The sequence below is a fragment of the Osmerus mordax genome, chromosome 23 (assembly GCF_038355195.1).
Source record: "Osmerus mordax isolate fOsmMor3 chromosome 23, fOsmMor3.pri, whole genome shotgun sequence".
Classification (NCBI taxonomy): Eukaryota; Metazoa; Chordata; class Actinopteri; order Osmeriformes; family Osmeridae; genus Osmerus; species Osmerus mordax.
The window spans coordinates 2,404,944-2,430,273 of NC_090072.1; the positions used below are offsets into that span (position 1 = coordinate 2,404,944).

Below are 25,330 nucleotides of genomic sequence, written 5' to 3' on the forward strand. Positions count from 1 at the left end.
ATCTTAAAACAATATCATATCTTTGCTTTTTCAAGCAGCCTCTCTCTCTCTCTCTCTCTCTCTCTCTCTCTCTCTCTCTCTCTCTCTCTCTCTCTCTCTCTCTCTCTCTCTCCCTTTCCCCTCCCCAGCTGTGTCATGCCTGTTGTGACATGCTGTGGAGAGAGAAAGGAAGGGGGTGTGTCTCCCTTGCAGGCTCTGGCCCACTTCTGCCCTGTCACTCAACGTGTCCACACCCAGCCTCATACCTGAGAGATGACAGTCCACCCAGGAGAGGAAGGAGTCTTTGCATTAGCATCCATCGTGAAAAGTATGGCAAACAAACACACACACACACAAACGTATCACAAATTATGTTCTGTCCTTGGGCAAGGCACTTCACCCTACTTGCCTCTGGGGAATGTCCCTTTACTTACTGTAAGTCGCTCTGGATAAGAGCGTCCGCTAAATGACTAATTGTAAAAAATACTTAAGCTCTAACAGAGAGGAAGAAAGGGAGTTGTAAGGGAGGGAAGAGGGGAGTAAAGGAGAGAAGCATATGGAGAGGGGATGGAGGGGGAGTGTGGAGATGAAGCAACAGGAAGTGAAGGAGTGAGAGGGCTGAGTAATAAAATGAGACAGAAAGTTTCTTGTACCACACATTCTTAGACCAATATATAACTCTGAACGGTCATTCACATGTCTTTATTCAGCTGTGCAGGTGCATGATATCAACTACCAGGAGATCAAAGCAGGAGAGAGAATGAACAGATTACTCAAACAACACTACATGAACACTTCCATCTCAATAGTGAGCAGCACATGTACCCAAACATTACAACACATCATTAGTAAAACTCTATTAACTGAGTAGCAGGAGAGGAAGTAGACAGTGATGTATATTGTCTAGTAGAGCCAAGACTAATACAATCATCAAGGTGAAAGGTCAGTAGTTTTAGAACAAAATAACAATGATTATAAAACAAATAAAACAATTACAGGGGTCTGTATGATGGTATAAAAATATCACTCATCAATAAAATCCTCTACCACAGTTTAATAATTTGTGCACTGTCACCATAGAAACCAAGATACATTCCAGGGTAGAGTGGCTGGGTGAAGGTGGTCTGGACTCTGTGGAGGAGGGTCACTGTCTCAGAGACGACACTGTAGAAGGACAGAGTACCTGCCTTGTGATCCAGGTACACTCCTACTCTGGAGGACTGAATGCCTGATACTGCAGTTTTTACACTGTTATGTCTGAACATGTAACCACCTCTAGAGCAGCATAAACTCCAGGACTTGTTATTGGTACCAAAGCTAGCGCTTAAATCTGTTCTGCTGATGTCTTTATATGAGACTGCTATGTCAACATTGCGATCTTTCCACTCCACCTCCCAGTAACAGCGTCCAGACAGAGCCTCTCTACACAGCACCTGGTAGGACTTGGTGAACCTCTCTGGATGGTCAGGATATGGCTGCCGCTGCTCTAGACATGTCACCTTCCTGTTCTCCTCAGACAGAGAGAGGCGTGTATGTGCTGTGTTTGGGTCCAGAGTGAGCTGACAGGAATCTGGGAGCAGAGCAGAGGCCAGATCACAGTTAATAACACGTCCATTCATGTGTCCCCATGTTAAAGCTGCTGTTGTTCTGGATCAGATTCATCATTCAACACGTGTCAGTGGAGAGAGACCTGGACACTTCAGAGACTCACATCGTAAGAGGTCTGCTCTGGTCTTGGGCTCTGGAGGCAGGAACACAAACACATACACTCATATACAGATACATACACACAATCACATAAATAAGATCTAGCGATATGTGCTGCAGTCTGCACAGTTTGAAGATCTCATCACATTTCAACCCTCCTTTCTCAAGGCTTACACATCAAAACAATACGGAGATTATGTCAAAAACTATTTTGTGATCACCTGGGTTCAGTGCATGATATACCATATTTACATCTGATATTTATATCTGATCTGAGAGGAGGATACTGAATAACCGGTTTAAACCGGTTTTCACACTAAATGGTAAAGAATCTGAGGACAAGTACCTGGATTGTGTTGCAGTATCAGATAGATCACTAACGCCAGGAACACCACCAGGGTTGACCTCTTTGTTGTCACAATGTTTCCATCTGGAGCTGGGTCTGGAACTGGAGTTGGGGCTTCATATTTCAGTCCATATTAAATATATGAAATAAATCCAGAAATTAAACAACATAATTAATATATACATAGATATATGACAAAAAGTAAAAATATTCAAATCATATATTTTTTTTCAGGGGACTATTATTTCATAATGCCACATTTATTTCATAATGGCCACATTTCCATTTGTTATATTCAAATGAATGGGCGTGGTCACTATTTTAAACCTAAGTGAGGCTGAGGGGAATGAAAGTTACTCTGGACTGCGGTGGATGCCCTCATACTCTGAGATATGGGACACATCATTATTGTAGTCCACAATTGTATTCTAGTTTTTCTGGGAGTTTTTCCTCTTAGGGTTTAGGTTGGTTGATGGGCAGTTCTATGGGTGTATGTGAAGCCCTCTGTGACATTGCTTGTAAAAAAGGGCTATCCAAATATCAATTTTGATTTGATTTTTGATTTGATTAGTCATCAAAAAAACGAATTGTAACTTAAATTTGAGAAACTGGTCATACAAACAAATAAAGTAGTTGAAATGTGTCTTTGATGGTCATCAGTTTGAAAAGCTTCCATAGAGAAACTTTCTTCTCTAAACAATGTCTATATCCATGAGGATAATCTGAAGTTTCTCCAGACCTGCTGTGTTTAACCAGCTCACCTGTGGTGGAGATGTTGGAACACGCTCTCTGGATCAGCTCCTCTAGTTTGTCTCTCAGCTCAGAGACCACCTCAGTCACATGTTTGAAGTACTGAAGAGGAGGAACAGAGATGCTGGGGACATCTGAAGATACACTGGTACTGGAGAGAGACTGGTAGTTCTGGAGAGAGACAGAGAGAAAGAGGGAGAGAGAGAGAGAGAGAGAGAGAGAGAGAGAGAGAGAGAGAGAGGGAGAGAGAGAGAGAGAGAGAGAGAGAGAGAGAGGGAGGGAGGGAGGGGAGGGAGGGAGGGAGGGAGGGAGGGAGGGCGGGAGGGAGGGAGGGAGGGAGGGAGGGAGGGAGGGAGAGATACAGACACACAGGTTAAGCAGAGTTAAACCTGAGCACACACAGTGGGTTCAAGCTGGTAGTCTTGTTACCTTGAGGAAGTGGATGTTGTCCTCTGTGTGTGAGAGCTTCTCCAGCTCAGCGTCTCTCCTCCCCAGCTCAGCTATCTCCTGCTCCAGTCTCTCCAGCAGTCCTTCAGCCTGACTCACTGCTGCCCCCTGCTGGGCTCTGATCAGATCCTTCACCTCAGAGCGCCTTCTCTCAATGGAGCGGATCATATCAGAGACGATCCTCTCACTGTCCTTCTCTACTGCCTGGCCAGAGCGCTGAGAAGAGAGAGACAGAGAGGGTGAGACAGAGAGAAAAAGAAAAAGTGAGACGAATAAACCTACTAGCACAGTAGCACAGCTCCAGTAGTGTAGATCCTGATGCTGACCTTGAAAGACTCCATATCCTGTTGGAGCTCCTTCAGCTCCTTCTCTCTCTGCTGGACTCTCTGCTGGACTTCCTGCTGACTCAGGACCAGCTTGTCCTGGAGAACAACACACATGACAACAACACAGTAGGAGTTACAGTACAGGACTCTGGTGGAGTGGACCTCTGTCAGAACACATTGAACACCAACACTGAACACTAGGGGTGTAACGATACACTCAGCTCACGATTCGATACGAATCACAATAAAAAAAGAAAAAAAAGAGAAGAAACTGATATTCAACAATTTCCAAAACATTAACAGTTTTCAATAACTTTCTTTGTTGTACATACAACTTAGTGAACTTAGTTCAAGCAATTTCTGTGTATGCAGTGAATGCACACGTGACGCAGGTGCAGAGTAGGTTGCGTGTTGGTAGCTCAACCAGTAGGGTAAAATGGACGTCATATTGTAAAAATATTGCCATAACTCTACTTACATATTGAAAAAAAAAAGAATCACAATATATTGTGCACACACTTGTACATTGTAACTTCTACCAACTAGGAGTTCTAGTCTTACCAGTTTCTCCTTCCTCTCAGCTTTGGCTGATACTATGTCATGGCCTTTATGTTCATCCATGGTACACAGCATGCAGATACACTGCTGGTCTGTCCGACAGAAGAGCTCCAGCAGCTTGTCATGACTGGAGCAGATCATCTCCTGCAGTCCAGACGTGGCTTCCACCAGCTTGTGTTTCTTCAGCCCAGGAAACTGGTAGTGGGGCTGGAGGTGAGTCTGGCAGTAGGACACCACACACACCAGACAGGACTTGAGGGCTCTCTGCTTCCTGGGCCCAGTGCAGAGGTCACAGGTCACCTCTCCTGGCCCAGCTGGACTGGTCAGCTCAGAGGGGGCGGCCTGGGCTCCTCCTGTCTCCTTCAGCTTCTCCACCACCTCAGCCAGCATGTTGTTCCTCTTCAGAGCAGGCCTCAGAGTGAAGCTCTGTCTGCACTGGGGGCAGCTGTAGATTCCCTTCTGCTCATCTTTGTCCCAGTAGCCCTCGATACAGCTGCTACAGTAGCTGTGACCACAGGCGAGGGTGACAGGATCCTTTAAAAGGTCCAGACAGATAGAACAGCAGAACTGGTCCTGGTCCAGCACAACTCCCTGCTGGGCCATGCTGGAGTGGTAGTGACAATCTCTCTCACACAGAAACACAAACGGAGAAAGAGAAAGGCAGCTAGATAAGTTTCGTTTCTTTAGAATAACAACTATTGTGGGAGGAGGGAGGGATTTCCTGGTTGTCAGGGGGTGGAGTTTAGGAGGGGGTGGAGAGAAGAGAGAGACTGAGATCGAGACAGAGTAAGTTCGAGTCAGGAGAAAGAGAGAGACGTATTTATTCATCCCCCCAGAGAGAGGACTGAGTGTGTTTGGGTTCGGTGTGAGCTGTCTGGGAGCAGAAAAGACAGTCCAGTTTGAAACAGGAAGTGTTGACTTTATTTTTGTATGAGGTAAAGTTGTCACAACCCGTGGGGGGGTCTTTCCCCTGGAACAGATTTCATGTTCCAACTGAGGGGGCTGTCGCTGTCTTGGTGTGTGGGGCTGCATCAAATACCCCTTTTTTGCTCTGTTAAATTGCTGCACCAGTCCACACTTGACCAGTGGGGATCTCATTCTATTATGACTGTAACTGTTAGCTGCTCCTGGCATTCTCTAATCCCTGCTTTCCTCTCTCTGTCCCCCCTCCACACACACACACATCCCTTGTCTTGTGGGGGGTTTGAGCTGTCAGCACCTGCCTGGTCGTCAGTCGGCCAATGCTGGACCTGATCGCGAGTCTCCCGGTCCTGTCCTACATCTATAAAGTTGAACAATGGATTTTGGTGTTTCAAAACCCATTGACACTGTATGACTATGTTTAGCATGTGTTCTGCTCCTCTCTCTCACCAACCGTCTCTGGAGGAGGGGATCCCTCACTGAATTGCTCCTCCCAAGGTTTCTTCCATTTTTTCTCCTGTTGAGAGTTTTTCTGTGAGTTTTTCCTTGTCTTCCTTGAGGGTTTAGGTTGGTTGAGGGGCAGTTCTATGGGTGTATGTGAAGCCCTCTGTGACATGCTTGCGTGTAAAAAGGGATATACAAATTTGATTTGATTTGAGTCACAATGACCCGAAGATAACACAAGGGTTTAATTACATCAGACCCGGGTCGGAGAGTCAGGGTATTTTTTATCTTAGAAAAGTTGGGAGGGGGAGGGAAATGTTTAGCAAAATTTCTGTATAAATGATCCCTCTGTCAAAATGATTCATTGAGCTTTTTGAGCTTCTCTGCCAGCTGTCTGCCAGCTTCTGCTTAGCTTCTGCTTAGCTTCTGTTTAGCTTCTGCTAGGTTCTTCTAGCATCTATTTAGCTTCTGTTTAGCTTCTGTTTAGCTTCTGCTTAGCTTCTGCTAGGTTCTGCTAGCATCTGTTTAGCTTCTGCTTAGCTTCTGCTTAGATTCTGTTTAGCTTCTGCTAGGTTCTGCTAGCATCTGTTTAACCTCTGTTTAGCTTCTGCTTAGCTACTGTTTAGCTTCTGCTTAGCCTCTGTTCAGCTTCTGTTCAGCTTCAGTTCTTCTGCTGTACCACAACCAGAACCTGTTTAATATATAGTATAAATATTACACATTCTCTGCCACAACTCTCGTTTGAGAATGTTACTTCCGAGTCAAGTGTCATTGGTCAATCAAAACGTTGAGCCTCGCCCACATTGAGCCTCGCTCCGAATTGCACATTGCAATGAGGGGCTTCTCCATTTCTGCGTCCAGATCCCTCTCACATAAAGCCCCACAACATGGGAAGAAGGGAATGTTATTTAAAAACAGTCATTCAGAAAGAAAAGGCACCTGGTGGGATGGAGTGTAACATTTTATGTTACTAGGGAATTGTGACATAAGAGCTTAAGATTCGAACGTAGACTGCAGGTTTTCTGCCTGTCATAGACAATGATGAAGGAAATTGCACCATTTGTTGTTGTGTGATTTTTATTTCACCAGAGCATCTTTCTAAAAAACATGCATCTTGGAAAATTGACAAATAGCTAGTTCATAATAGCTATAAAGTTAGTTTAAAAAAAAATAGCATCTTTTAAGCATATTTTGAGTATCTTAAAAAAAACAAAAAATAAAAAACATGCATATTGGAAAAAGGACAAACAAATAGCTAGTTAAATGTTTCTATTTTATATAAAGGTTGTTAAAAAGTTTTTGTAAAGGTTTTTTAAAAGAAAACTCTAGTATAATAAATGTGATATCATAAGATCAATTGTAAGGGTCATTCTAGCAACACTAGAGGAAAATGTTGACTAAATATTTTTTTTAAATTGCGGACATTTTGCAAATACTGTACAGTTAACATCAACTTGTTCAACATGTTGTCCATTAGCTGCATCTGAATTATTCCAACATTGTTGATCCATCATCCAGAGGTAAATGGTTTAAGTATACATTGACATATACATCCACTGAAAAAGAAAAAGTAAAACCTTGGGTTAAACCTTATTACATTTACATTTAGCAGACGCTCTTATCCAGAGCGACTGACAGTAAGCACAGGGACATTCCCCCGCAAGTAGGGTAAAGTGCCTTGCCCAAGGACACACGTCATTTGGCATGGCTGGGAATCGAACTGGCAACCTTCAGATTGCTAGCCTGATTCCCTAACCGCTGAGCCACCTGACTCCCCTAATAACCATGAAAGATGTGAAAGTGTGTCATTGATGTTATACTTTAACACAGTAACATACAAAGACAGCACTTACACAGCTTGAAACATTAAATTAACACTTTTGAATTACTACCTCAGATTCCTGAAGAGACATGGTTGATCCTTCAGAAAGCTGCCGGAATATTTCTGTCGAAAGAGTTCAATTAATGACAGTTTAGTCCGTAGTCCAAGAATATAGAAAAATCACTGTAAATCTGAATGAGCCCTTAAATTAAGTGTCTGTTTTGTGTTGTCGTGGACGTACTGGCCATGCAGTCCAGGCGAAGGACCAGGCTTATGAAGCTTTCCAGGGACATGTTTCCAGACGAGCCGCCATAGCGTACGGCCATCAGGTTCAGCATGCCATCACTGACCGTCCTTCCTAAAACAGAAACAAAGACCTTGGTTAAAAGTATATCATTAGAGCCTCAGAATTTACTTTCTGTCTGTTTTAGTCTCGTAACATAGTGAAGAAGTTGAGGTATGGATAAATTACTTGGGATATTGAGCAGATTTACCTGAAGCCATGATTGCATTTCTCAGTTCACTCAATGATAAAGTTCCAGTGAAGGAGACATCCGTTGCAAAGAAGATGTCCTTTAGGACAATGAGACACAAGAACATTCAGGTCAAATATTCTTAATAAAAGTACAATGTTTTAAGGGGAAACCATCAAGGGACTTGTGGTATTTCTAGCCCTGAAGACAGAAGTGTAGAATGGATATATGTAGAATAAATGTATCCATTATTACCTGGAACATGTTCACTTTCCTCAACAGACGGAGGAATTCTGCACTGTTCAGTTTTCCAGTGATGGATGTCTTAAGTAATATTAAGGTTATCTTTAATTAATGGCATGCACAATTTCATTTCATGAAGTATACTGGGATTGAAGTATTCCTTAATATGACTGTATAATAGTGGCTGTTGCACGTGCAAGTAGGATACATCCATCAGAGCAACCATGCTTCGACAGGAATCTAGGCTGAAGCCACCATTGTTTGTTTGTCCTACGTGAAGAAAATAAATCATAAACCTAATCATGTACTGTACATATGACAGAACTCAACATTTCTGTACAGTACATGCATAATAATGATTTTTGTTGAAAGATATTCTCATTGTATGCTCCGCCCACATGGAATTTGATTTTGGGATTTGGAGATTTTGTATCATTCCCTAATCACCCAGAAACTTATTAAGAAATGGTTGACAGCCATTGACAGTACATACCCTTAAGAACATTGACAGTACATACCCTTAAGAACATTGTCGTTCAAAATTTTTTGAAGCAACTCAGCATCCACTTCTTCATACTTCTCAGAGGAAAAAAAAACAATTGTAAAACCTTTTTTTACATTAAATTGAGTTAAGTCATCTTGTATAAAAAAAAATCTAATTCCTCAAAGTTAAACGCTAAAGGCCAAAACGAATTTTCAAAAAAATAGATCTCTTTACTTTATTACAAAGCTATCATATATATATTACTGTATGCTTTTGATGTACCTCTCTTCATACAAGACACATTTCTGGTGTGGTAAACTGTCAGTAAGTTATGTTGATTTCTACAACCTTGTCAGAGTATTGGCGAAAAAGCGTTTTCTTGTTTTTATTGTCTTCATTGTCTTCATTTTCCATCGGTTTGGGCTGCAAAGGATGCATGTATTTAGCAAAGGATGCATGTAAAAAATTTAATCGCAGATTAAATTCTTATGAGGAAATGTTATCGCTTTTGTTGTCATTAATACCATTAATGTGTTATTAGTAACAAAAAATATTTTATTCTGATTATGTAAACCATTCAGGGTGTTCAACTATGCTATAGGTTGTGATGTAGTCATACTATGCCCTCTCATGGCTTCTCTGTTCAAGTTGCAATACTTTCTACATACCTTTGTGACTTCCATGTGTTCATGACCATCAGAATTTTCACTGAGAAAACAAGGTCCAGTCTTATGAGGATTTTCCATAAACCACAATCTTACAGCCATAACATCATTCCTCTTTTGTAACAAATATTACATTTGACTACATTTTGTTTTGCCAAAGCACTTGTAGAAAATTGAGTTGTGCTTACTGGATGTTGGTCTCTGCCTTGGAAAGGATGGACAAGATGAAGGAAGCTGTTTCGTTCGGTTTGAAGGTGGATGGCACGATCAGATATTCACCAGGCTTCAGACGGAACAGCTCCATGACTTCACGAGCATTTAGATAATTCTTGGATTGACCCACAGGTGCATTGGTGGCAAAGAAAGATGCTGGGAACTTTCCTTTCAGACGCTTGTACTGTGGAAATATGTAATGGTATCTATCATATGCAGCCCATACTTTTTATTGGGCCATGTGAGTCCAATGCTACTGTGATGACATTCAGTGTCTCTCACAACCATATCAGGCTGAAGCAGGTAATTAGAGATCATTCCTTGACTCTGACCACCACAATAGTCTGTTAGATCTGTTAGAACTGTTAGAACTATACATTTCTGATCCTTGATCTTCTGCTGTATTTTCGAAATGCACAATTTGTATGTGGTATAAAAAGTTTATATAGTTTATAATGGTTACTTACTTGTTCAGGCACCTGAAATTAAATACAAGAAAAATACATTTAAGAACAGGCACTTATTCTAGTAAAAATACTACACATAAAAATACAAATAAATTGATACATAAATATTTTTTCCAAAACATCAACTAAAGTAAAGACACTGCCACCATGAGATGTGGAAAAAAAGAAAATCTGGTTTACACAGACCTCAAAAATGGAGAATCCAATGTGGAGGGTTTTAACCAGGCGTCTGTTTCGCTTGTCAGGCTTCTGCATCAGAGAGACCAGCATGTTTTTTTCCCCTTGTTTCTCAGCACAATCCTCATCCAGACCTTCAATCTTTAACCGATACTGAGGGTTTGTCCAGAAACTGTCTAAAAGGCAAAATGTCAGTCAATAGTATTTTTCCGACCATTCCAGATTTCGGATGAATCTTTGTATTAAAAGTGGACTGAGTAAGTATTTTAGCAAGTACATTTATTTTAAATAGTGTGGTGGATTCTTGATTATTGGGCAGGCTGGTGACCAGTGTGGTACGCAGAGCAAAGGCCATGGGCCTAAGATGGAGGAATCTAGGCCTACGCATTAAGAATTACACCAAGGAACAGACTCAACCCAGTGTAAGGAGACAAGGGCTGGGGGGAGCTTAGTTTGGCAGTCTAAAGATATGAATGAGTGTGCGTATCTCACGTAGTGTGGATGTTGTGAGTGAGACTTACATACACAAGGCTGTTGGGCAGTGAACGAGGGGGGAGGTCCAGATAGCTAACAACTGTAACCGATCAGAAAGCTAGAACATAAGAGCTAAGAGTATCCCCAAGGGGCGAAGTCATGTCTCAAAAGTGGCAGGCTCCCCAGAACAGTGAGGAGAAAGGGGGAGTCAGCGTTAGGGGAGACTGGGGTGTGTGCGAGTGTCTCAATAGCAGAACAATAGAGGTCTCGCCAAAGTTTAGAAGGTAAAACCCATAGAGCAGAAGCCAGAGAAGGAATGATGGAAGAGAGAGGAACTGGTTTAGGCTGAGAACCTAAAACCTTCTAGAAGGTTGTGAAATAGAATCATGCAGGGCGGGGGATTGTTCCTCATATGCGTCTATATAATGACATGTGGTTGCTTTTTTAACCTTCCATGTACTAACTGCGTTATGCTGAATAAACCATCAAGCCACCTTGAGTTTGAAAGATATTCCGTCTCCGACTATTTTTGAATATCCTTCTGAGGAGAGCTGACTTCTCTTTCCACAACAATAGCAAAAATCGAAATCTATTTTTTTGGGGGGATATTATTATCATACACACCTCGATAATTTAAGCATCCACCAGCAGTAGTTCCAGCAAGCCATCTGCCATCATGGACGGAACACCCCCAGTGACATGATGCATTTCCATCAAGGAAGTCAGGGCACAGAGAGCAGATATCCAAATCTGAGTAGTTGCTGCAGAAATCCTCAATTGTCATCCTATTAAGACAATCATTAAATTTACATTTAGTCATGTAGCAGTCACTCTTATCCAGAGCGACTTACAGTAAGTACAGGGACATTCCCCTCGAGGCAAGTAGGGTGAAGTGCCTTTCCCAAGGACACAACGTCATTTTTCACGGCTGGGAATCAAACCGGCAACCTTCAGGTTACTATCGTGATTCCCTAACCGCTCAACCACCTGACTCCCACAATCATGTTTCAGTCTTTGAAATACTGGTTTGCGGCAGCGTAATGACATCCTAAAACTGAAACTATTCAATTCACCAGCAAAGTTGAGTTTGCTGGTGAATGCTTCCCTCTCTATTATAGATGTTTTTGTCGTTTTATTTAATTCCATCAAAAAATAAGTGCCCTGCTTGTACAATGTTTCAATAACCCACCATTCACGTTTATACATTTAATAACATTAAACAGTAAACCATGTGGGGTTTCTGTGCTTACCAGAATTCTCCGTCATCCTTCACTGAGAGACATTTCAGACGATCCTCAGGACTCACGTTCTGCCACAAGGGGGACCTAAAAACATAAAATGGTAATTTGAACAGGCTGAATGGAGTAAGGCAGAGGAAGTCTGTCTACAGCTCTGGAGTAAGGCAGGGGAAGTCTGTCTACAGCTCTGGAGTAAGGCAGAGGAAGCCTGTCTACAGCTCTGGAGTAAGGCAGAGGAAGTCTGTCTACAGCTCTGGAGTAAGGCAGGGGAAGTCTGTCTACAGCTCTGGAGTAAGGCAGGGAAGTCTGTCTACAGCTCTGGAGTAAGGCAGAGGAAGTCTGTCTACAGCTCTGGAGTAAGGCAGGGTAAGTCTGTCTACAGCTCTGGAGTAAGGCAGGGGAAGTCTGTCTACAGCTCTGGAGTAAGGCAGAGGAAGTCTGTCTACAGCTCTGGAGTAAGGCAGAGGAAGTCTGTCTACAGCTCTGGAGTAAGGCAGAGGAAGCCTGTCTACAGCTCTGGAGTAAGGCAGGGGAAGACAACAAAATAGGTGGTGCAATTTTTTTATTTATTATTACTAGTGTGTTGTCTTACTTGTCGCTCCAATCCCCGTTCCATTCCCTTTCGCCCCAGGGGTTCCACAGACGCACCAGTTTCACTGGTCTTCCATTTCTCGTGAGCTGAGGAGTTTAAATGAGACAAGTGTTTAGTACTTTAGTAACAGTTTAAGTAGGACATGTTTACGTATTATTTGCAGGTGTGTCTAGTAGGAGAAATAGGTTCCCATGTACCAGCATTACTTTTGTTTAAACAGTTTTGTAGGACCCTAATGGTGTCTATTTAAGATATAAAAAATTGTTATGATACAATTGCCAAGGGAACCTATTTCTCCTGCTAGACTTAATAAAACATTTATTAAGGCATATTTAAATAATGTGGTCCTTTTCATCAAATTATAGTTGTTGTGCAATATATCACAGGGGAGTATACGTTTCAACCTACATAAATCTTGGTTTGGAGATGCACATCATACATCAGATACAATAGGAGTCAGATGGCTGAGCAGTTAAGGACTTGGGCTATTAATCAGAAGGTTGCCGGTTTGATTCCTGGCCGTGAAAAATTAAGTTGTGTTCTTTGGCAAGGCACTTCACTCTACTTGCCTCGGGGGAATGTCCCTGTCATTTTTGTAAGTCGCTCTGGATAAGAGTGTCTGCTAAATGACTAAATGTAAATAAGATAATATGAACTTTATTGTCCTGCAATACATTTGTATTGAGCACATACAGTACAGTATATGTTGTTTAAATACATACAGCTCTGGAAAAAATGAAGAGACCACTTTTTCTTTCCATTTTAAAAAGTTTGATAAGGACAACTTCAAATCTGCCCCTTCTGGTCCTCACTCAAAATTGTCCTTATCAACTTTTTTTTAAGGGAAAGAAAAAGGTGCAGTGGTCTCAATCTTTTCCAGAGCTGTATACAATATAATACATGAATCAGTTGTGCTATGCTGAAAACTTCTAAGACAAATACATACATAAGGTATAAATATAAACTTTTGATACTCCAGCTGTCAATGAAGACAATGAGATAAATCTAGGAATGTCATACATGAATGTTATCTGGTAGCTGCCATTATCATCCATTCAGATCATACTGTACCTCAGTGACACCTGTAACAGTGTATGCATGGCCCCTCACTAATCCGTTCTCTGCGACGGTGTTGGCTGATGTTTCCTACAGTGTAAAACAAGCATCAAGACCGATGAAATAAATGGAACAATGTTATTTATTAGAAACACAGCACAACTCTGTTTACATTTGTGCAAAAAAAGGCCAACCACTGTTTCGTCAGTGTGTCTTCACAGTTGCTGTATCCAAGTGTCTGCATGAGGTTGTTTTACACTCACCCCTTGAGGAGTACCACACCCCATCAGAGATTTTGCTTGGGCAGCTCTAGACATTAGATCCCATAGGTTAGGGGGGCCTTCTGCAAGCTGGATACACAAGTGGATCCCGCCAGTAAAATCCACCAAAGCCTCAGAGGGCGTCCCTGCATTCATGTCTGCATAGGAGCCACAAACTCTGGCAAAAGAGTACATACATTATGACCTATGAAACCAATGCAACCGTGTTGTTATCCAAAACACTTGGTTAAATGACTAAAATACTTGGTTTACATACTTGGCGTATGCCTTCTCCACCAAAGCAGGCCAAAACTCATTTGGAGTTTTGGATCTGACAAAAATGAGATTGCCGTCAATTGTCGGTAGCTTGTCATCAATCAAAACATCCTCCCACTTTCCAAACCTCCAGAACTAAAAGATAGGAGAGAACATTCATTTTAAGATATTATTTTCATCAGGGTCTCCAAAAATATTGGAAGACCCGAATGGTTGTGCAACAGCCACTGAGCCCAATGACTTGGATGAAGATTAATGAGAAAACCTTGAATAAATCCTTGAAGAACCATAACACTAGGTAATATGGCACTAGAAATATATATACATATATTTATATATAATATATATTCAAGATATTTGAATAATAACATGTCTTGTTTCAAATATTGCTGTTGATGTTTCCAAAAAATCTGAAAGGAAATTATGATTATTTGAGAACTTTTTAGTGTCATCTATTTTAGGTATTACATTGATGAGGGTTTTGCAACAACAACAAAAAATTGCACCACAAAAAATTTTACCCGCTGTTGATAAGTGCTATAGTAGAGAATCATTACATATCTAGTGCTATGAATGACAACAACATGACTTCGCTTAATTCTTTTTTATTCCTGTTAAAATATTATCAGACTTTACCCTGAAATGGAATATTCCACAATATTCTTGTTGAAATGATTGATTGAGAGGCACAACTTGTTCCAGGATATGCTTTTGGAATGTCAGTGCCCCAATGGAGGCAAGGAACCAGCAGTTACCTAAACAGGGACAAGGAATGAGTCAGTAGGTACAACATATTGCATTTAAACAGTCAGTGTTTGTGATGTAAATGTATTTGAAAAGAACAATCAGATCCACCTACCAACTATGCCTTGCCCAAAATCAAATCTTGAAATTCCATCAACAATAAAAGAGGGATTCTGAGCAATTTTCTGAAAGTGAGGAATTGATCATTGAGACTCAGATTTCATGCCCTTCACAAACAATGAGAGTAGTAGCCTACTATTACTTTGGGGATGTTGTGCTGTGTAACGGCCCAAGTCAAGGTCAAATAACTTACATGTGGCCTCAACCACTGCACTCTTCCCATGTCGGAGGGGGACAGTAGTCCTTCGCCAATTGAATTATGGTCTGGGGGAAACATGTCATCGACAAAGCGAACCTCCCGAGCAATACAGTACTGCTTCATCTGTTCAAAGTCTTGGTTGAGGAATTTCAGGGGGTTGGCAAGGCTACCACGGCCATCTTTCTTGTGGCGCTCTTTCATGATATTTAGACACACACCAGGAGGAGGCATTGTTGCAGAAAGTTATCTGTGCAAGGAGGGTAAAAATGTGATTTGTTAAATAGACGAATACACTCACTTCTGGTTTTAAGTTTTTCTGTAAAAAAAAAAAATCGTTTGAAAGGTACAATAGATACGATTTTTGAGTAAGATGATCGGCTCAGTAAAGGCGAACAGATTCATTGACGTGAGAAAAAAGTTTTAAAAGGTTGAAAAATAACTTTTGAAAGATTGGAACAATATTTTCCAATGATTACTCTTCAAAACATAATGTCATTGCAAAATGTATTTTTCTGTGCTCCAAATCTTCTATTGCTCGCTCAGGAATGAAGCACAAATATAACGTCATTATGAAAGCGAAATGTATGCAGTGTATAGAGACTAACTTATAAAATAACCAGACGTGAACCCAATTATTCTCCAAATGAGCGTTTGCAACAAAGCAGAACATATTTCGTTGTAATATTGCAAGCAATATCTTTGCAATTTGCAACGCTGCAGTTGCAATTTGCATGCAATTGCAAAGTTGTAATTTGCAACTTCATGCAATTTCCCCCTGGGATCAATAAAGTACTATTCTACTGCCAACTTTAAATGATGAGAAATATCTTACCCCAGATGCTTTGGAAAAGACTAATAGATAGAACTCCAGTCTTCAGACAAAACAAAAGAGATGCAAGCTGCTGCTTGGGTATGTATAGTTTACCTTACAGCGCCTGAGGTGGTTCTTGTGACGTCAGGCTGACTGATTGTTGTGTACATGGAACTAATTTGCATATAAGCAACGTGTGGAGGATGCAATAGGAAACTTTATACATAGTACTGAAGCATTTACAACAGCCCAAAACATTGAAACATGAAAAAATTTCTTTTTATTGATTTCTCCACTGCTTATAATATTCAGCCACAGATTTTAGTTAGGAAACTTATAAATGATTTTAGCTTGGTTTCTGGTGTTGCAGGATGAATTTGAGATACCCTCATGCAGAGAACACAGAGAGAGTGAAAGGGAATTATTGTTTTTTCGGAAGGGCTGATGTCATCCACTGGATCACCTCAAGGATGTGTCCTCTACTTTCGAATTTCAAATACATTCAAAGAAGTTTGAAATGTACATTTATCAAGTTTCATGGCAGGAATTTCACTTCAACAACACACCACAGGTCTTGACTTGAGGGATGTGTTTTCTGAGATGCAGGATCAAACATGAGTCAACGACTTTAACAGGGAGCATGTCTGAACATCGATGTGGGGGACGGACAGTTCACAATCTAACAGACTAATGTATAAGATGTCAGGTGGCTGAGCGGTTAGGGAAGCGGGCTAGTAATCAGAAGGTTGCCAGTTCGATTCCCGGCCGTGCAAAAATGACGTTGTGTCCTTGGGCAAGGCACTTCACCCTACTTGCCTCGGGGGGAATGTCCCTGTACTTACTGTAAGTCGCTCTGGATAAGAGCGTCTGCTAAATGACTAAATGTAAGATCCTCTACATCATCTCAGCGCTGTCGCCTGAACGACCAAGAGAAATCCCAGGACAGAGTGTCTGGGTGAAGGTGGTCTGGACCCTGGAGGAGGGTCACTGTGTCAGAGACGACACTGTAGAAGGACAGAGTACCTGCCTTGTGATCCAGGTTACCCCCCTCCATATATTACAGTGTGATAATGTATAAAGCACTACAGTGATGCCGGTGATGGTTTTTACTGTAATCAATATGCAGCCTAGATAATAAGTTTAATCTATAAATCTGTCTCTTACTGACAACACAAGGGGAACCGATTTAGCTGGAGGCCTGAGAAACGTGGTCCGTCCCACCTCATCCTTGTGTCATTATGTAGAACACGTTTTATCTGATGTCTCTAACACTGAGACAACAAGAGTACAAAGATTTACCTGGAGGCCTTACTTACCCGTGGCCACTTTTTCTGCTTCCAACTTGTCAACTTTGAGAATTAACTACTGGCTCACTTGTGTGTCTGCAGTAAGCTTTCATTTGTGTGTTTGTGTTGATGATTATAAGTACACATTAGGATCCACAAATTGTTAGTTAACACATACTTTATTTTGTATCCCCAATACTGTTGCAAGCCACAGACAAAACCAAGGCTAAGACGCACACAATTCCGGAGACTCGCGACCAAAAGAGGGTCAAAAGCACGTGCTTATAATGAACAAATAACAACATTCAAATGGGTTGCAGCCGTGCAGAGCGGGAATTGAGAGATTTCTTAAAGTGACGGCGCCCAAACTCGCTGCGAGGCGGCTTCGGATCACTGGGGCTGCCACAATACGCCCACACCTAACTCTTTTGAAAACATAAGACATTTGCATTTAGCAAGTTTTATGGCAGGGATTTCACTTCCAAAATACTACAGTAAACACCCACAGGTCTTGACTTGAGGGATGTGATTCCTGAGATGCAGGATCAAACATGAGGGGACGACTTTAACAGGGAGCATGTCTGAACATCGACAGAATATCTTTACTTGTCATTGTAGCCTATACTGTACAACGAAATTGGAGGCAATTGATGTGGGAAACTGGCAGTTCCAAATCTAAAAGATAATTGTATAAGATCCTCTATAACATCTTAATCATCTCAGCGCTGACGCCTGACTGACCAAGATAAATCCCAGGACAGAGTGTCTGGGTGAAGGTGGTCTGGACCCTGGAGGAGGGGCACTGTGTCAGAGACGACACTGTAGAAGGACAGAGTACCTGCCTTGTAATCCAGGTTATCCCCCCCCCCCCTCCATATATTACAGTGTGATAATGTATAAAGCACTACAGTGATGCGGGTGATGGTTATAAATCTGTCTCTTACTGACGACACAAGGGGGACCGATTTAGCTGGAGGCCTGAGGAAGGCATTTCACTTCAACAACAGTACAGTAAACACCCACAGGTCTTGACTTGAGGGATGGGATTCCTGAGATGCAGGATCGCACATGAGGGGACGACTTTAACAGGGATGTCTCAACATCGATGTGGGAAACTGACAGTTCCAAATCTAAAACAATAAGATCCTCTAAGCAGTACAGCGTTGCCAGTGGTGTATTTACAGTCATCATTATAACAAGTTTAAACTAGTCTCTTACACTGAGGACACAGATTTACCTGGAGGCCTAACGCTTGCCCATTTTGTCTCTTTTGAATGCATTTGAAATGTGCATAAGATGTCTTGACGTGGTATAATTGTCAGGGATTATTCAGCAATAGTAAAGTCCCTACCTCTCCGGTTCTACTGGAGGGGTGTGATTCCTGACAGGCAGGACCAAACACGAGGAGACGATGTCAACAAAACAGGTTGTCACGCACACGGCCATGCCCCTGCTTAACCCTTGTGCTGCCTTCGGGTCATTGTGACCCACCTTTTGCACCACGACTGTCAAGGGGGTCCCCACAAGGGGGTCCAAGCTTGTTGTCACATTGGGGACTCCCCCTTTCTGCCCCCCGCCCTTTGTGCACATCTCCCTGGCCCTTAAATGTACGCATATGCAAGGTGCAATTCCAACAGAATATGTGGGGCAGTGTAGACCTACCAAAGATCCTCTGACGGGCTGCAAGATAAAAACAGGAAATAGCTAAGAAGAAATAGTACAGTATGCAGTGACTGAGGCAAAATATTTCCTGTTACTAAAGATCATATTACTGTTCCCATAGGATATCAAATTTTTTAAACACTTTAGGGTATGGGTTTGATGTAAGGGTTTGATACACATTAGGGTACACAAGAAGGTAACACAATAATCAAGAAAGTATCACAAGAAAGTAACTATGCATAAAATAGTACTTTAACCACCCCACCCACCAATCAAAATGGCGGGTCTGCCTCACCAGGTTAGTACTCTCAATCCATGTAGCAAGTGTGGGTGAGGTAAACATGCATGCAGTAACAAAAATAAGAACACTATGCTGTTCCAAATGTTTTATATTGTTGATCCAAATATTTTAAATGTCTCACATGACAGTTTGCATAAGCTACAGTCAATAATAGAGCTGTGCTTTCTCCAGTATTCCACAATCCAAATATGTGTCTCTTTATCTACATTAATATCATAGTCACTGTAGAAAGTAGCATATCATCACAATAACAGATCATTTGAAAACTGACATGTAAGATCATACAAAGAAATACTCACCCATTGTACTATGAAATGTACAATTCTTCCCCTAAAAAGTGAAAGTAAAAAAAAAGCCTTCTTGTCTTCTTGATTCAAGAACGTTCAAATGAGGAGTGTAAGTGTACTATAAAAGTAGCAAATGCAAAAAATAAAAATCTATAACCGTCTTTATCGTCTGTAGGACAGGTGGAGCAAGAAGGGCAGGACCAGGAAGATGGCACCACCTCTGCCAACCAATCGTGGCGTTCCTTGGCGGCTGCGCCATAGCAAAGCTTGTTGAACAGGAAGACCAGACAAAGATGTCTATCAGGTCTTTGACGTTTGCTATCAAACAACGTGTTTGATGCAAAGGAATGCTATGATTTTACAGTAAAGGCAGAGTCGTGACATTGTTGAGATGCACTTTTTGTCATTTTGGCTGCAATAAACTTCACATCCTGATAGCAACTGTAGGGGGTTTGATATTGTCCAAACAACCAAAACTATTCCCTTACGGTTTACTAAAGGAATAAGGAAACTGAACAATGGATTAAAACAACCAAACTAGGCCAATACTTATAGAATTACAGATATTTGACTCTATTGGGTTAAATCACAGCAAGAATTATCAAAGTAAAGTTAAATGACATAGACATTTAATAACATCGCAAATTAATGAAATCAATTACAAGGGAAACATATTACAAAGTGAAGGTTTTACAAGCTTCGTCATAGACTGCTGTAGCTGCTGCTTCTGCTGCTTGTCCTGCTGTTTCTGCTCCCTCAGCTGCTTTATACCCAACTATTCCTCCTCCTGCTGCCCCTGCTAATGCAGCTGTTCCTACAACAACTCCTGCTGCTATACCTAACCCTGGCCCCACTCCAACTCCCACCCCAGCCTCTACTGCTGCTGCTGCTGCTGCTACGCTTCCTACTTTAAATGTTGTTACCATTGTTTTAGCTAAGACCAAAGCTGCTACTACTACTGTTGCTATTCCAAGCAGAGCTCCCACCAAGACTCCTGTTGCTATGCCAGCCAATTTGACATGTAACTTGGTCTCCACCCTTTCCTTAGCCTGTCTTTGAATCTCCTCCTCAGACAGTTCACCCCCTGACTCTCTTACTAACATCTGTGTGAATGGAACAGAGTTTACAGAACAGGAACATGTCATCATTATCATTCTATGTGATTTCTAAGGAGTAAGTTTAGGGAATATCTATTCCTGTTCCCAAAGCAGATACAATGTTTATCAACATTACGTACAGCTATGCAGAAAATGTGATTACTTTAATATCATACTTATCTGAAAGTAGTATAAAGCATACAATAATAATAACAAATAATTTTGAAACTGATACATAAGATTATAAAGTAATACTCACCCATTATAGTTTAGTAAATGTACAATTATTCCCCTAACTAATGAAAGTAGACAAAGTTCTGGGAGCGTAGACGTATTATAACAGTAGGAAATGAGAAAATGTATCTATTCTAGTATTCATCGACTAGGAAAAGTTGGGCAAGAGAGGGAGGGTGACAAACAAGATGGCACCACCTTTACCCTTGTTGCATTTCCTGGCCACTGCCACCATGGTAGAACTTGTTGAACAGGAAGACTAGACGTCAAATACAAAGAAAGTATTTGACGTTAAGGAATGCCATGTTGTTGAAGATTATTACTCATAAATCAATTCATTAAATGTGTCGAGAATAAACACAATCACAATAACATCATCCCACAGCAAAAGAAGAAAAGTGTATGAAGAAAAGTATGATGAAAGGTTTAGATGTGAACTTATCATTTTCAAGATTACGGTAAGGACTGGTTCACATAAGGACGACCCAACCAGTCTGACAGGTTTTCAACACACACCAGACAATTATACTTGGATGATGTGGTGATCTACAGTGACACCTGGGCTGATCATCTGCTGGGCATTCAGGCCCTTTTTAGCCGTTTAGCTTGGGTGCGGCTCAGTCAATTTCACCAAGTGTGAGTTTGCAAAGGCAACAGTGACCTATCTGGGTACAGTGGTGCCAGGGTCAGGTACGCCTGATGAGGGTGAAAGTGCGGGGCAATCGATCAGTTTCCCCCTCCCTCCACCAAGAAAGAGTTTGCCAGGTTCATGAGGATGGTGGGGTATTGCTGGGGTTCCTCCTGTACAAACGTTCCAATGGTGATGGCACCAACCTCCTAAACTTTAAGGATCAGGTTGAGCGTTTCCCCACCTGTCAAAGGGCCTTTGAGGATGTTAAGGCCTTGCTCTGCACCTGTGCAGGCTGCTCCACAAACGGGTCAACCTTTTGCAATGTACGTGGATACCAGAAGGGTGGGCACAGGGGCTGTGCTTTTACAGGTTGGTCCAAATGTATATGAAACTTCTTGTTAGTTTCTATTCAAAGAAGTTCAATTCCTACTATTCTGTGATGGAGAATACGTTTTTAGCATTGGTTTAGGCGCTTCAGCATTTTGAAATGTATGTTGGGACAGGTCCTTTGGTTGATTATACTCACTACAACCCCCTTACCTTTTTACATTTGCGGCAGAACGCAAATCAGTGCCTGATGAGGTGGTGTGTGTGTCGGAGAAATTTAGGATGTAACGTTATATTCTGAAAATACTGGTGCTCAGCATGTCTTGTCAGTAGAGAACCCTCTCCCCACATGACCTATAGATGACACTAGGCTTACGTAAACAAACTGACCTAGGTTGACCATGATCATACTAGAGGTGCAATAAATGTGTTTAACCTTATCTGTGTTGAGTGAATCATACGGTCAAGCCTAGGGTCAGAGAACTCAGTAAGTTTCCACGTGCACACGCACTCTACCTCTGGGATCGATCACCTTGACAGCTGATATTCAGGGGAGGGGACTTCTCACCAATATGTTTAACCCTTGTGTTATCTTCGGGTCATTCTGACCCATCAGTCATTGTGACCCACCGTCGTATTGCGACAAATTTACCTCATACAAAAACAAAGTGAAGCATTTTCTTTTAACTGTCGGGCTGTCTCAGACCCCCCAGATTGGAATGGTTAAAAGAAAATTATTTTTATTTGTTTTTGTATTGGGTAAAATTGGGTAAACACAACGATGGTTCGTTATGAACCTTTGGGTCATGTGACCCGAAGGCAGCACGAGGGTTAAATGGTCTTACATGAAGACTTGTGAACCAGACAAACTTTGTATTGCAATCAGATTTCGTCTCCTTGCCGGCAAGCATTGAACTTTCTTTGAATCCGACGACTCTGTGCATTACTTGATAAATAAGTTATCCTAACAGTGTGTTCTTGCAGCCCTATGATCTTGATGTCCTGCATTTGTGAGAGGCTGTCAGAACATGATGGCTGATGCACTATACCATGCCCCTTACCCCTGAAAGTCCTTGTTCTTTTACCTCATGACTGTCTTCCTGTTCTAGTTGTTCTGCTCCTTTTGTCTTAAATGTTTCTCTAAGCACCTGTCTATAAGATCCTCTACCACAGTTTAACAATCTCTGCACTGTCACCATACCAAGCAAGGTAAAACCCAGCGTAAAGTGGCTGGGTGAAGATGGTCTGGACTCTGTGGAGGAGGGTCACTGTCTCAGAGACGACACTGTAGAAGGACAGAGTACCTGCCTTGTGATCCAGGTACACTCCATTCTTTTTTCATTTTACTAAACAAGGGAGGGTGCTATAATTTGTATTCAGCTAATAATAATAATAAATTGTATTTGTATTGCACTTTACATTAAAGCAATCTCAAAGTGCTACAGAGCATATAATAATGCTAATTTGAAAAGATAATACAGTTAATAATTTAAAAAAATCAAAGTCAATAAATAGTTAAAAGCAAAACCTATGAAATACATTGAGTCAAAAGCATTTAAAAAAATATATGTTTTTAGGTTTAGTTTAAAAACATCTGTAGTCTGAGGGGCCCTAAGATGGTCAGGGAGGTTGTTCCACAGCCTTCGGAGCAGCAGATGAAAAGGCCCTATCACTCATGTATTTTGAAATTAGAAAGTGGATGTAGTTCAGAATCAGAAAGAAAGATAGAATCAAAGACAGATAAAGACAGACACAAACTGTTCTAACCCCCAAATAATGGGCGTCTATTAAATGAACAAGGGAAAATGGTGCCGGTTAAATACAACTAAAAGTGGGCTTCTTCTAGTCCTGAACCTCCAGTGAGTTGGTGATGCTGCCTGGTGCTCGTTGATCTAACTGCTTCAGGGGACCTGAGTCCTCCAGACCTGGAGGTGTTTAGCAACACTCTCAGGTCAGCCAGTACTCAGCTAAAGAAATAAACTGATGACAATAACTTTAGGATCAGTAGGCTTGTTTATTGCTTAACCAAAACAAAAGCATAAAACATTTTAATAATCCGTTATTGCATTGTCTGATTTACAATTAGAAATAATTCAGTTTCAACATCCACTTGCACATTTTATTCTCTATGCACCTCTCTGTCACCATCCGTCTCTGGTGGAGGGAATTATGTTTCTTTCACTGATTTGTTCCTCACTATAGTATATACCAAAGATACAAAAATCTCTAGATAAAATTAACATAAAGCATGTTTCCTTCTTCATATTCCAGTCTAACCTATATTCTGTGAGACATTTTCAGAACAATCTTCTCATAAAGAATTCAGTTCATAGGACTCCTTGCCCAGATCATACACTTTATCCAAACAGCCTTAGCTTTGTCATAGACTGCTGTAGCTGCTGCTTCTACTGCTTGTCCTTTTGTTTCTGCTCCCTCAGCTGCATCAGACCCAAATATCCCTCCTATTACTGCTCCTGCTACTGCTCCTGCTCCTAACATATATTTTGCTGGAAATAATATACCTTCTGCTGCTGTACTCAACCATGTTCCTGCTGATGCTGCTGTTCCTCCTCCTGCTGATCCTAGTGCTTTTAATGCTTCTGCAGCTGGTCCTTCTTCTTTAGTTACTAATACTATTATATACAAGGCTACAATTGCTGCTGTTCCTACTCCAAGCACACCTCCCAGCAAGACTCCTGTTCCTATGCCAGCCAGTTTGACAGATAACTTGGTCTTAACCTTTTCCTTAGCCAGGCTGTGAATCTCCTCATTAGACAGTTTACCACCTGACTTCTGTCTTATTCTACTTTCCTCTGCTTGTATTTTCTCCTGCACTGCCCGGAGCATCTCATTGGTGTAGCAGCCTCCTCCGTTCTGCTCCACCATCTGGTCGATGGTCTTCAGTAGCTCTGACACCTGGACCTGGTTGCTTCTGTTCCTGTTCTTCCTACCCCAGTTCCAGCACTTATTGTCGATGACATGACAGCGGCCTCCACACTTCTGCACCAGTTCACTGAGTTCATAATTTTCTTTAACAAAATCCTGAATTGTTTTGCCTTCGAGGTCATCGCCATGAGTGAAAAGGACTGTAGCATATTTAAAAACTTCATCTGAAAATGATTTTCTGATTTTTGTACAGATTTCTTTCTCATGAAAAGTAACTCTCTCCACTTTTAGCACAATTAGGAATGCATCAACACCTCCGGCACACTCTGTCATACAATTAATTATTTCTTTTCTCAGCTCAACGTCAGAGATCCTGGTGTCAAAGAAACCTGGTGTGTCGATCAAAGTGACATTTATTCCCTCAATGATCCTGGACTCAGGTGTATATTTATCTGTTAAGGCATGAGGGGAACTGGATGTTTCGAACACTTTCTCACCACCAAATATGGTGTTTCCTGTGCTGCTCTTTCCAGCACCTGTTTTTCCCAGAAGAACAATCCTCCTGTCTCTGGAGGCCATCGGGGAAGGATCCTTTTTTTGCAGCAGATGGAACCTACAGGACAGGAACATTTCATGATTATCATTACGGGATAGTTTTCTTTTCTACCATAGAGAGCCAATATTATCTATTTTATATATTTTATATCTATAGCTCTTTAGTATTAGACTTTAATTTATTTATACATTCTACTTTTTTTTCCATTAAGATCCGTATATGTTTATTGTTTGCACCTTTCTGCCACAGTAAATTCTGTGTTTGTGTAAAC

At 41.4% G+C, this 25,330-nt stretch overlaps 3 protein-coding genes across 4 annotated transcripts; all 3 read right to left on the bottom strand.

Moving 5' to 3' along the window:
* Positions 1–672: 672 nt before the first annotated feature.
* Positions 673–4,757, bottom strand: LOC136967744 (E3 ubiquitin-protein ligase TRIM16-like). The gene is made up of 7 exons (XM_067261660.1): positions 4,117–4,757; positions 3,556–3,651; positions 3,212–3,445; positions 2,794–2,953; positions 2,033–2,146; positions 1,691–1,720; positions 673–1,549 (listed from the first exon to the last, which is right to left on the bottom strand). The coding sequence occupies exons 1-7, from the start codon at positions 4,714–4,716 to the stop codon at positions 1,023–1,025; spliced, it is 1,761 nt and encodes a 586-aa protein (XP_067117761.1). The 5' UTR covers positions 4,717–4,757; the 3' UTR covers positions 673–1,022.
* A 1,861-nt stretch (positions 4,758–6,618) lies between these two features.
* zgc:136872 (uncharacterized protein LOC678524 homolog) lies at positions 6,619–15,895 on the bottom strand. Of its 2 annotated transcripts, XM_067261658.1 has the most exons (22): positions 15,814–15,895; positions 14,976–15,228; positions 14,778–14,847; positions 14,555–14,673; positions 13,920–14,053; positions 13,646–13,820; positions 13,398–13,472; positions 12,327–12,412; positions 11,747–11,821; positions 11,121–11,281; positions 10,032–10,198; positions 9,846–9,857; positions 9,354–9,562; positions 9,169–9,208; positions 8,849–8,923; positions 8,535–8,592; positions 8,225–8,286; positions 8,029–8,097; positions 7,795–7,873; positions 7,542–7,658; positions 7,371–7,423; positions 6,619–7,034 (listed from the first exon to the last, which is right to left on the bottom strand). In XM_067261658.1, the coding sequence occupies exons 2-22, from the start codon at positions 15,210–15,212 to the stop codon at positions 7,008–7,010; spliced, it is 2,100 nt and encodes a 699-aa protein (XP_067117759.1). In that variant the 5' UTR covers positions 15,213–15,228; positions 15,814–15,895; the 3' UTR covers positions 6,619–7,007. The 2 variants fall into 2 exon arrangements, with proteins under 2 accessions (XP_067117759.1, XP_067117760.1); XM_067261659.1 differs by lacking the exon at positions 8,029–8,097.
* A 7,564-nt stretch (positions 15,896–23,459) lies between these two features.
* Positions 23,460–25,108, bottom strand: LOC136968014 (uncharacterized). The gene is made up of 2 exons (XM_067262015.1): positions 24,299–25,108; positions 23,460–23,542 (listed from the first exon to the last, which is right to left on the bottom strand). Exons 1-2 carry the CDS (start codon positions 25,080–25,082, stop codon positions 23,460–23,462), a joined length of 867 nt encoding a protein of 288 aa, XP_067118116.1. The 5' UTR covers positions 25,083–25,108.
* Positions 25,109–25,330: the final 222 nt, after the last annotated feature.

Coding starts and splice junctions, on each gene's coding strand:
- zgc:136872 (XM_067261658.1), bottom strand. CDS start 15,212: ATGCCTCCTCCTGGTGTGTGTCTAAATATCATGAAAGAGCGCCACAAG. Junction 14,848..14,975: donor TGCAGTGGTTGAGGCCACAT/GTAAGTTATTTG, acceptor CCTCACTTTCAG/AAAATTGCTCAGAATCCCTC. Junction 7,035..7,370: donor TGTCTCTTCAGGAATCTGAG/GTAGTAATTCAA, acceptor TTTCTTTTTCAG/TGGATGTATATGTCAATGTA.
- LOC136967744 (XM_067261660.1), bottom strand. CDS start 4,716: ATGGCCCAGCAGGGAGTTGTGCTGGACCAGGACCAGTTCTGCTGTTCT. Junction 3,446..3,555: donor AGGATATGGAGTCTTTCAAG/GTCAGCATCAGG, acceptor CTCTCTTCTCAG/CGCTCTGGCCAGGCAGTAGA. Junction 1,550..1,690: donor CAGAGCAGACCTCTTACGAT/GTGAGTCTCTGA, acceptor CTCTGCTCCCAG/ATTCCTGTCAGCTCACTCTG.
- LOC136968014 (XM_067262015.1), bottom strand. CDS start 25,082: ATGGCCTCCAGAGACAGGAGGATTGTTCTTCTGGGAAAAACAGGTGCT. Junction 23,543..24,298: donor AACAGGAGTCTTGCTGGGAG/GTGTGCTTGGAG, acceptor AAACACCTCCAG/GTCTGGAGGACTCAGGTCCC.